The following is a 12,509-nucleotide window of genomic DNA, read 5'->3' as shown; positions in this document are numbered from 1 at the left end:
AAGTGAATATCCTGTTTGATTCAGTATTCTCTAATTCAGGGTTTGTGGCCACTTTATGGCACAAAACTGCAGTTGTAGTCCTCGACTTACAACCATTCCTTTAGCCACCATTCAAAGTTATGCCAGTGCTGAAAAAAGGGGACTTCTTGTGATCTGTCCTCACACTTTCGACCGTTGCAGCGACCCCCTGTGGTCATGTGATCAAAATTCAGGGGTTTGGCGACCGGCATGTATTTACAAGGGATTGCAGAGTTCCATGAAGCTGCCACTTGTGACTTTCCCATTTAACCTCTGACAAGTAGAATCATAGAAGGAAGCTGGATTTGCTTAACAACTTGTGATTCATTTAAGAACAGCAATGATTGGCTTAATAACTGGCAAAAAAGGTTGTAAAATCAGGCTCACCTCACTTAACAACCCCTTATCAGTGGACCAGAATTTTCATTGTGGTCATAAGCCGAAGACTACCTCTTTCTATGAATAATGAAAATCGATTATACCGATTTTTTAAAAAGTTAAGTTATGATATCATCCAATATTTTCTCTTTTTACTATTAGAAATTGCAGGCAAAAAATATAAATATTTGGTATCTTTTTTTAAAATAGCTCCCAGTGTTGTTATTGTTTCCCAAGACTGAATTATTGTAATAACAGCTTATAATTTTCCTCTCCCTCCCCCCTCACATGTATGACATACACACCCTGTAGATTTTTGTGTGTTGCTTGTCCCGTGCTACTTCAAGACATTCATTTTTAAACTGACAGTTGTTTCTATTGGTGGGTGCCAGAAGAATGAACCAAGTTCACAATAAAATGAGAATGAAACAACATGTTCACTTTGAGTCAGTGCCAGCAAGAGGTTTCTGTAACCAGCATCCAACCTGCTGCAAATCTACTGTGATGCACACCTGAATTTCATCCTTGGCACTGTGACATGCACATATGGCTATCTCGGTCTACTCATTAGTTCCTTGTCCCCCATTTTCCTACACGGAAGATGGACTTTGGCATGGAAACAAGTTCCCGGGGATGCTGCCAGTATGATAAAGACGAGAAACTAATGAATAGCTACTTTCCTCTACCTGCTGCCCTATAGCAATACAGAGAAGAGTGATGGATACAGTGGTGTGTATATAGGTGTCGGAAGTTCTGCGTTCATATACTGGGAGGTCCCAGATTGTTTGCTCACAATAAATGGTCTTTTTCCAGACATTCAGTTCAGACAGTAGTTTTAAAGGAGTGAAGCAGTGGTGCTAAGTTCTTGCCACCAGAACAGATGCAGCAAATCATTCCTTAATGATCATTCCTTAAATGGACATGGATAAATTTGCAGTGCAAACGTGTCCCCATCCCTCTTTTCTTCTTTATTAGTGGCCTATCTAGCGTTCATTATAGATGTATTTATTCTTGATGAATAATTTTTTGTTTCTCCTACAGCCAAATTTATTGTATAGAAAATGCTCATGGACAGCTGGTGCGGGACTTAGATTTTAATCCCAACAAACAGTACTATTTGGCCAGTTGTGGAGATGACTGCAAGGTGAAATTCTGGGACACCAGAAACGTCAACGAGGCAGTGAAGACACTAGAAGAACATTCCCACTGGTAAAGTGAATTTATTTGGCAGTTTTCTAAGATTCCATTTTTATGGTCCTGTTCTCCAAAACTGTCAGGGAGGCTCAACTTGGATTACAGATCTTCATCTTTTTGTCAGCACAGCAAATATTTGATGTAGCTTATACACTTTAAAAGTTTCCAAGAGCCTGTTTGGTATAATGATTAAGGCATCAGGCTAGAAACCGGGAAACTGTGAGTTTTAGTCCCACCTTAGGCACAAAGCTAGCTGGGTTACTTTCAACCAGTTACTCTCTCTGAGCCTTAGGATGGAGGCAATGGCAAATAACTTCTGAAAAAAACCTTGCCAAAAAAACTGCAGTGACTTGATCGGGCAGTCTCTTAAGAATCAGAGTCTATTAATAAACAGAAGAAAAATAAACATTTTGAAAGCTAACAAATGCTTACCAAGAAGATATTGCCCATACCGAGAAGTACTTTCAATATGTGTTTATAATAGAGCTTAGTTATTTCCTTCTGTTGAAAGATTTTTGTATTGCCAAGAGATATAATGTTCATGTTTCACAATTCTTTTTGGTAACAATATATGTGGGAAAACAATCCTGAACTTTGCAGTCACTTAGTACAAGATGCAGCTTCTTAACATCATTTCCTATTGATATATTATTACTTTATTACAGGTGCAGAACATCTGAAGACATTGACATGATATGTAAACTTAAAAACACAATAATGCTAAAGGAGTCCTTTTAATGGACTCTTACTGTTCACTGTAAGGGTCTGGGGATAATTTGGATTGATTTGATAAAATATTTACAAGTATTTTATGTTTGTATTACACTAAATTTATAAATATTACTTATATTTATATTTTGCTTTACTTCAGGGAAAATGTTACTTATTTCTTATAAATTCATGCAAACATTGGAAATACAATATTTTCATGGATTTTAGTTTAAGAATATTAACATTTCTGCCTTAAAGGAAATTATATGAAGACTAGGTACTAAACCACTTGCAGGCTTAAGTCTAGGCAGTTCCACACCAAGTCCACGTACCAGTTCAAACAGAAAGAAACTAGGCCACTGTTCCAGTTGAGAGCTTAGTCGATTTGTTTCTGCCTCAGTTATGTTGTTTTTAAAAATACAATAAAACAAGTCATTTGCTCACTTGGTTGTATTCCTTCCCTTTACTGAGATTGGCAGGTTTGAAGATGCTCATGGACTGTCTTTTAAATTGTTTGGTGGGTTTGGGAAGTTCAAGTAGTGGCTAGAGGTCCCCCACCTCCCCCCCCCGCTCAAAAAATTAGCTTTAGAAACCCAAATGGAAAGTAGTTTGTAGCAGGATCCTAGGGCTTATTCATGCTCTCAGGAAAGATAATTTGATAGTCTTGTGACATGCTGTCTAGCCAAAAGAAGTGTCCTCTTCTTCAGCCTGGTAGCATGTATTAAGTTGAATCCAACATCGTTCTTTCATAAATAAACATCCCACCATTCACTGTAGTGTAATGGTTAAGGTATTTGAATAAGACTCAATTTCTGGGGGATGTGGAGATGAGACAGCCAAAGTTTACATGAGTTTTTGAGTCTTAAATTATATTTACATTCTTTTGGAACATAAGCTGTAAAGCTAATTACTTATTAAATTTTATGCTCAGAGTAAAAGAAATAAAAAGCCTTGTGAATTAACTGAAAACCCCTGGAAATAAACTTAGTGATGGTATCTTATTAACTTCTCTGGTGGTATATGTGCGATATTCCACTTTCAGGTATTCTGGATTTAACCAATTATATACTAGATAGATTTGATTGACCCAGTCAACTTGCTTCTTAGCAAATAATTGTTTTCTTACAGTCATTGATTATTGTTCACAGTATGAACTTTGAGATGTCTCCAACATATTTAATAACAACATGCAATAGGAACTACTCTAGGGACTGATCTTCATAACCATCTTTTCTTTTTAGGGTTTGGACTGTGCGTTATAATCATTCCCATGACCAATTAGTACTTACTGGCAGCAGTGATAGCAGAGTCATTCTTTCCAACATGGTATCAATTTCTTCTGAGCCTTTTGGACACTTGGTAGACGATGATGAATTTAGTGATCAAGAAGACCGTCAACAAGATGACAAGTAAGAATCTATCTGCTTTTAATAAACTCACTAAAGATGTCTGTAAGTTCTAATTATATCTTGGTTAATGGGAATCTTCTCTACTAATTTTAGGATATTTATGTATGTACCTTATTGGTAAATAGATCGATATATTTGAAATAACTGTTTTGTAAGGGAATGGAACTGGCACTTCTCATATTTTTAATGACTGGTCTTTATATCACACACGTTGAGGCTACAAGATCACATGGACTTGGATCCAAAATTCATGGAAGTTTTTTTTTTTTTTTTTTTAAAGTCTTCATAAGTTCATATATAAAACAGGTGGAGGAAGTTTTTGGCTTCCCCTGGAACGATTTCCTGGTTTTTGTCTCCTTGTTGTCTCCTTATAACATTGAACCACATAATTTAAATTTGTACAGCTTTAAGTTTAAGCGTTGCTTGAAAAATTGTCATTTGCGTATCCTTTCTAATTCCTCTACCCATATAAACATTTCTAATTTCTTCTGCATTTTTAAATAACTGGGATCTACTACAACAGGGGTCCCCAGTCCCCAGGCCATGGCCTACTACCGGGACCTGGCCTATTTAGAACCAGACCATGTGAGAGGTGGGCCAGCTCACATGCACGTGCGCAGCTCCACTTGTATGAGAGGCAGGCCAGCGCATACATGCATGTGACTCCATTCACACGAGTGGTGGGCCAGTGTGCACACAGCTCCACTCAAACAAAAGGCGGGCCGGTACGCATGCATGCCCAGCTCCACTTATGGAAGTGGAGCTGCATGCATGCGCACGCCAGCCTGCCGCTTGTATGGCCCGGTTTTCCTCTCCCCTCCCAGATGAGACACCAGGCCACAAAGGTTGGGGATTGCTGTATTACAATATCCACATCCTATATTGGAGTCTGCACTATACCTATCCACTTGTTACAGGTTTCCTCATACATTTTATTCTCACTAGACCCAGATAAATCAAAGGATGATGGCATTAAGAGCCATGGTGACGCAGTGATTAGAATGCAGTACTGCAGGCTACTTCTGCTGACTGCCGACTACCTGCAGTTTGGCAGTTCAATTCTTACCGACTCAAGTTTGATTCAGCCTTCCGTCCTTCCAAAGTCAGTAAAATGAGAATCCAGATTGTTGGGGGCAATATGCTAACTCTAAACCTCTTAGAGAGGGCTGTAAACCACTGTTAAGCAGTATATAAATTTAAGTGCTATTGCTGTTGCTATTCAATCAAATGTCCTGAAAGATGTGGTAGGCTGGAACCCTGAAAACTCCAGTCTGCAGTTACCTATTACAGATTCCACTTGTGTTGTTTAAATATAACATTTGAGAAGTGTTAAGAGAAATAATGAGAACTATAAGAAATCTCTTTTTGTATGCATTCACACCATATCCTTCAGGACTCTTGTCAATTATATTTTGCCAGTGAGAGAATTGGATGTGAGTCCCCAAATAACATTTCTGCATCTATGTGTATCAGGTACAAAGAGCACAATTCATTTCCTCTCAAATTTCTCTAAATATTTTATATCAGCAAGGACAATCATTTTAGATGAACAGATCTGGGTGTCATGATCCCCAAATATAGAACCTTTCAGGATGCAGAAAGGATTTTGATACTGAAAGTTCAGGAAACTTTCTCAATGTTTATTTAGGGCCATACACTTCAAAAGACTCAACCATGTAATAATCCTTTAAAATCAGAGGATGAGTACCCAGGTGAATTGCTGTCTTGCCCATCCTCACAGAAAGAATGAAAAATCAAATGTCTGACAATTTCTAGCCACTTTCTCCTGTGCGTTGAAGAGTGACAGGAACTTCACCTTATAGATCACAGTCAACCTGCATAAGACTTCAGTAGCCTAACTTCCCACTTAAGCAAAAACGTTACCGTTGGCCTTGTAGAAACACTTTGAATAAGCAGAGCTCACTGAGTAATCCAGGATTGCATAAGGATTCTAAATTTGAAGAGTGGGTGATAGAAGCAACCTGGAAGAAACATCCTAACATTATAAAGAGAGCCATTTTGGCCTAGTGGTTGAGAGCACCAGGCTAGAAACAAGTAGATTCCAAGTTCTAATCCTACTTAAACATGGGTAACCATGCGCCAGTCACTTTCTCTCAGCTCAACAGGGAAAAATAGGGCAAGGAAGAAGTATTAGGTATGTTCATCGTTTTGAGTTATTTATAAAGGTTGGATAAAAATAAGTAAAATTAAAATAAAGAACTAAAGAGGTTGGTAGATATATGATTAAACATTAAATACATAGCAAATTAAGATCAAAATTAATTCCAGACAATGATATTTTACTAGCTAAAAATTGTATAGTTGTTTTATTGTTCTTCTATTAACAGAGGATTACAAGATGGGTCACTTGTGAACAACTCCTAAACACTTAATTGGTAAAAGTCCAAGTAAACCATGAAAAGCTAAATATGAACTCTAGAACCTGGAGGAATGGTCAAGAAAAGGGCAAGTGTGGTGCATTCTAAACGAGTAATGGAAGTTGAATGGGCAAAAATTGCATAGGCAATGGCTGAATACATACAGAGTCCCAAGCCATGATGTAAACATACTTGATTTTGGTTCAGCATGCCAACCCCATCCATTCTGGTTTAAAAATTATGGTTATGGGTTGTGTGAACAAGAGCTAAAGAAAGAGATGCTGCACATGAGTGGATCCAGCCACTCATTGGGTCCAAATTGGCATGACCGGTCAGCAAGGAGGACTCAGAATACAGTGGAACTGAAACTATTGTACTGATTCTCCTTCTTTACAGTATTATTTCCAAAAATACCATACAGTATTCCAGGTGTGATCACACTGGAATTCCCAATTTTATTTTCATTGCTGCTCCATAACTGGATCAACACTTTCCTGGAGCTGTTTAAAAAAATTAAAAGATGAATTAAGGCAAATCACAGATATGCTAAATAGATGACAGAACCCTATTACCCTTTCTCTAGCATTTGTCTCCAGAGGCAGATTTGTTTCATTAATCCTCTTGATCCCACTAAATTTCTATTATGCCCACTAAATCTAAGTCTTTTAATATTATTTGGATTTGTTTATCTGGAAATTTGAGATATAAAAGATGGTGTTTCTTTGTGCACTTACTGCGATGTCCTAATTTCTGAATGTGCACATCAGCCTTGTTTGCTATCTGCTTAACTGCTAATTTGTTGCACAGCCAATTGATTAAGGGATGAGAGGGCTCTCCCATATGGAAATGATAAGGTGGGATTTAGGTGATGATAGGAGATGTAAACTTTTAATCACAGTATAGAAAAAGAGGGTAGAGAGATTCCCCCCCTTATGACCTTGTGGTTGCTCTCCAAAAATTAGTCATTTGTGTAATGGACAGAAGGAAGAATTATCTGATATGAAACAGGATGATATGGTACTGGCTACTAATGTGTGTTAGATAGGATAGCAGTAGCAATAGCATGTAGACTTATAGTATATATTGTGCCATAGTGCTTTACAGCACTCTCTGAGTAGTTTACAATGTCAGCATATTGCCCCCAACAATCTGGGTCCCCATTTTATCAACTTGCAAAGGATGGAAGGCTGAGACAACCTTGAGCTGGCCAGGATCAAACTTCTTGGCTGTGAGCAGAATTAGCCTGCAATACTGCATTCTAACCCCTGTGCTATATCTTCTTCCTTCCTGGCCCGCAGTTGTAAAACACTAGTTTATGAATAACCTTCTAGGATCTTAAAATAGGTTACTTGGGTTTCTATATCTGTTGATGGTTCCTTGTCTGAAACAGGAATACCTAAACAGTAAGGCTGTGCAGAAATTTGATATGAAGGTTCAGTTTGAAGACAGTTCAGTTGAATTTCTTAATTGAATGGTGTCTCCCAATAAAATCAACAATTTGGATTGAACTGTTGAATTGAACTGGATGCCCTACAACCTGTTTGAATTTTCTTGGTGCTGCTCCAACAAAGCTCTTGAAGTCTTCTTGGAAGACACATGTAAAATGTGCCTTATAGATTATGGTTCTCTAAGTGAGACGGATGGTAGAATTAAGATGCTCGATAAAGATAGGGAGGATTGATCCATCTGGCATCTGCCATCTAAATATAATTTAATTGGTTCAGAGAATTATTAAATACCTCAATAAGTAGCAGCTTCTCATGAAAGTACATTAAGCCTGTAATGCTTTTTTCTACTGCTTGAGTGGACTGTTATGACTTCTTAGTGAGAGTCCATTCTTTTTTTCAACACAGAAAAGGTTAAAACATGATAATGAGCTTGCTTTAAGAAAAGTTTGTCTGTTCACATTTTTTTTGTTTCACAATCTTTGCTTGGAAAGATTGCACTGTTTGCTGCCAAAATGCTGATGTTGGTCACTTTTTGCCTGCAGCTACAGAGACAGGGCATCTGCAGAGTTCATTTCACAGTTCTGTTTGTCCCTCGGGCTGGCATCTGAGTGTCGCTTTTGTACACTGTTAAACATTTGTCTGGAAAAGTCTATTTTTTGTTTAACTTTAAGGCGAGCAATTTGAGGGTTAGTTTGGTGATTTCTAGTGGTAATAAAAGTTTTGGGGGAAAAGTGTCTTGACTATGACTTGTAATTGGAGATGCCATGGTAACCCAAAACTCCATTACTATATGCAAACAACACGAGAATTTTCAATTTTCAAAAGTGCATAGTGCTTCACCTTCATCTTTAAGCTGTATGTCAGAATCAACATTTTTGGGCTGATATTTTAAGTTAAAGATAGTGAATGCTGCATATAGTTCATACAAAAGAGGTAAATAAATGGCCCTTAGCAATTAGCACAGACTTATAAATGGCACTTAGCAATTAGCACTTAGACTTATATACCGTTTCACAGTGCTTTACAGCCCTCTCTAGGCAGTTTACAGAGTCAGCCTATTGCCCCCAACAATCTGGGACCTCATTTTACTGACCTCGGAAGGATGGAAAGCTTAAGTCAACCTTGAGTCGGTCAGGATCGAACTGCGGGCAGTTAGCAGATTTAGCCTGCCATACTGCATTCTAACCACTGCACCATCAGGGCTCTTTATAAATAAATATAAAGCAGTTGGTTGTCATAGGCTTTAAATTACATAGTTTTGATCATGCAATACTCCACCCATTTGGGGATGGGGAATTATATGCAACATATATATCTATCCTTCCTACAATACTAATAAAAATTCTCAAGGAAAGCAACATATTAAATTATGAATAAAAATACTTCCCAATGCATTGGGGCGATGGCTTGTACATGCATGTAGGCACACTTTTTTTTTTTTGCCTGAAGATACTTCTGTGTACCCTATAAATTATCCTTATCTCTTTTCCTTGACAGCGAAACATTTAATTGCACACCTAAGCAGATAAAGTGAAATAGTAACCCCACTGAATAATGGATGTTACTCTCATAAAGGGGATTTTGAGGTGAGATGAATGAAAGCCACTACAAGTAAATGTTTCCTTAACAATTTGAACTAATATTACTGGCAAGCATAGTAATAATAGTATTAGCAGTAATTAGAGTTAACTTTGAAGATCACAAAGGCAACTCTGTCACTGAGGCTTGCTCAGCATTTTGCAAAAAAGTACTCTCTATCTTCCTAATATACATCTTTCCGTAGTCCATGCTTTTTAGAAGCAAGTGGACAGTAGGCATTCTGCATGTTGCCAGTTTACTTTAATCTGCAAAGGATAATTCAGCAGAGGACAATTAAGATAATTAAAAATACCAAAAGGAAGAAAAAGTAGCTTCTCTTATCACCCTTTAGCATGCCCATCTCCCATGATTAATGTTATTAGAACACCCCTCCTCCATGCAGACTCTGGCACGAAGAAAAGGTTGTAATTAATAAACAGTCCATGCTTGTTTATTAAACCCTCATTAACTTAACCTAATTAAATAAAGGATATTAGTGTCCTCTGACAATGACATGTGTTACACTGAACATTTTTCCCCCCCAAAAGTAGTGGGGACATCGCCAGTTTTCCTACAAGCCTCATTTATCAATTTCAAAAGGAAATTGGGGGGGGGGGGGAAGAGTATGGGAAAAACAAAATAGATTTTGTTTGCTTCGGGGTCCAATTCAAGATTTTGGTCATTACCTTTAAAGTACTTCATGGCATAGTTCAGGGTATCCGAGGAGCCATCTCACTCAATGGGACTTGTTTTCCCCATCTGGTCCAAGGCTCCTGTTAGGGATCCTGTCTGCTAAGAAATACCAGCAGGTGGGGTCAAGGAGAAGAGCCTCTTCTGCTGTGGCCCCAATCTTCTGGAACATTCTATCACTGGAGGTGAGAACTGCTCCTATCCCTTTGGCCTTCCAGAAGGACATTAAAACTTGGCTTTGACAAGTTTGCAGTTAGCTTGGGACCCCAAGGGGGGGTGGATACTCACTCCTGGAGGTGGCTGACAGGATAAGAAAATCTCACCCCTGTGCTGTTTGTCTCTTTGGTTTTTAAATTTTTATTTGTTTTTCTGTTTATCTTTTTGTGGTTGGCAAGCTGCCCAGAGTCACCTTATTGGGGAGGTGGGTGGCATATAAATTTAATAAGTGAGTAAAATACATACAATTTTCAGGAACAACCACCCCCCTCCCTCTTTTCTCATACTTATATTCATGTCCCGCTTTTTATCTGCAGCATGGCTACTATGTTCTGATAAATTTTACTGATAGTTTTCAGTGCTAAGCATTCGAAACTATCGTGAAGCTTTGTGTGCAAGGAATGCAGTTATGGACTTCAGTTTGCAATATGCTCTTGGACAACCATTTTAATGCATACTTTCTTCTGAATTAACAGGCTGGATTGGAGAAAGCTTGTGAATGGATCTTCTCCCCCAAATCTTCACTAACAGAGATTTTGCTGTTAAACATAATTAAAGGATCTAGAGGTAGCAGAGACACTGGCCCATTTTAAAATCCTTCATTTGCTTGTTTATATCTCATTTTCTTAGATAATTCTTTGGCTCCATTTTAACAGCACATTTGAGTAGGAGCATGACATTTTCCAACACCTGATAAATCAGAATTGCTTCAATCATTTGTTTTTCTCTTACCTACCCTTTTTTCTCTTTTGAATTTTAGGATTAAAGAGCCACTTCAGGATAGCATAATAGCTACCTACGAAGAACATGAAGACAGCGTCTATGCTGTGGAATGGTCCTCAGCCGACCCATGGCTATTTGCCTCGTTAAGCTATGATGGACGGCTTGTTATTAACAGAGTCCCCAGAGCTCTTAAATACCACATACTGTTATAGATCTATTCACATTTTTTTTTTTGAGCTTCATTATCTCAATGTTGGCTGATAATTGGAAATACTTTGTTCCTCAAATAAATGTCATAGATGGAACATCAGCCCTTTTCTTTCTGGTGTAAATATTTGGAAATTAAAGATCTAGTATGAAAATTGCAAAAAAAAGGAGAGACTCTTTTTGTTAAACAGCAAGGGTGTCACACAGATTACCCCCACAAATATGTGACGGTATTATTATTATTATCCAGTTTTCTTGTATGATATGTGTTATGCTATAGGAATGACTTTTAGGGTGAAGCCTGATGCTGTTCAAGCTTATGAAAGAACAGAGCTTTCCTTGTCTCTCCTCTTCCCTGTTACTTCTCCTTCCTCATGTCTCTCCAGAGGTCTGATAGGATCTATAAAACATGTTGGGATGGAGGGAGTTAATTTCCTGAAGTGAGGAGGGATTTTATGCCTCTTGCGTGAGGTTCCCTAGTCTAGCAATTTCCTTGCTCCATTGCTCTTCCAGTTGTTCACGGGGTTCCGTAGATTCCCTCCATCCTCTGGAGAGCCTTGTGGGATGGGAGTTCACTGTTTTATGGGATGAAATAGTCCATGTATTTAAAATCTAGGGAGAGAGAAATGAAATTCTCTTACCAATTTGCTCTTACACCCGATTATTGCATTCCGGCTTCATCAAGTTTTCTTGTAGCTCATCAGTAAATACCTCAGGCACATGGTTATTATATGTAAGATGGGCAACTACTTAAATTTTCTAAATACAATAAATATTCTGTCTTCTTTCTTCAGAACAAATGTACATTTCTCTACCCATAGAGGCATATTCTCTATATACATATGTGGGAAGCCAGAGCAGCCCTAGAGAAGGAAGTATTAAAAGGGCAGAAAAATATATTTTTTCCTCAAAAGGATTTTTAAAAGCAGAAACCAATCCAGCCCCCAAATCTCTCTGCCCCCAAGCAGTAGCCAGCCCTATACAAATGCAAATGTAAAACCGTCAGAAAGTTGGAGCCAGAGAACTCAAGAAGACAAAGAGACTTAAAATCTGCATACCTCACCCAAACTCTTAAGAGTCATTAGCCCAGCCCCAGGGAAGCAGGATATGACTTTTGGGACATAATAGGACTAACCCATTACCATCAAGTATACCAGAGAGGCACACCTAGACTCAGGTCAGAATACGTGACACAGGAAATAGCCTCAAAGTTCATGCCACAGGAACAGGAAACTATTCCAAACGAAAGGCTAGAGGGGATATAAAAACCCCTTGCCCATGTGCTCAGACTTTTCTTCTCTCCTCTGGTCTTTCCTGCAAGAACTATCTTTCTGCCTCTTCAATAAACTGTAACCATTTTCCCAAAGCAGTTGCCATGTTGCTTATTTATTTCTGGCTTGGATGAACCAGGATGAAGACTTTACTTCCAACACATAGGATGAAGAACATTTATTGCCATTTGAAGGTATCAGTAGAAGGATGCTTTGCAAAGTAGAGGAGAACTGGAGTTTGCAAAGCGCAGGTACTACTGACTCCAGGAACTTAATTTAATGTAAGGC

The 12,509-nt window shown here is 38.3% G+C and overlaps 1 protein-coding gene across 2 annotated transcripts in view; it reads left to right on the top strand.

The window, feature by feature from the left end:
* EIPR1 (EARP complex and GARP complex interacting protein 1) overlaps nt 1–11,117 on the top strand; it is a 68,116-nt gene extending 56,999 nt beyond the window's left edge. The window contains exons 7-10 of one of the 2 annotated variants that reach the window (XR_005555278.1): nt 1,438–1,605; nt 3,543–3,710; nt 9,034–9,122; nt 10,781–10,893. Coding sequence is in view for 1 of the 2 variants with exons in the window: in XM_039331929.1 (XP_039187863.1) it covers nt 1,438–1,605; nt 3,543–3,710; nt 10,781–10,955 (511 nt within the window). In the remaining variant the exon portion in view is untranslated. Of the gene's footprint in view, nt 1–1,437; nt 1,606–3,542; nt 3,711–9,033; nt 9,123–10,780 lie in introns of both variants that reach the window. The other variant, XM_039331929.1, reaches the window with a different exon arrangement.
* Nucleotides 11,118–12,509: the final 1,392 nt, after the last annotated feature.

This window comes from Crotalus tigris, unplaced genomic scaffold (assembly GCF_016545835.1).
Source record: "Crotalus tigris isolate CLP2741 ecotype Arizona unplaced genomic scaffold, ASM1654583v1 scf7180000024439.5362192, whole genome shotgun sequence".
Lineage (NCBI taxonomy): Eukaryota > Metazoa > Chordata > Lepidosauria > Squamata > Viperidae > Crotalus > Crotalus tigris.
The sequence above is the reverse complement of the archived record's forward strand: the minus strand, read 5'-3'. Positions and strand labels throughout refer to the sequence as shown.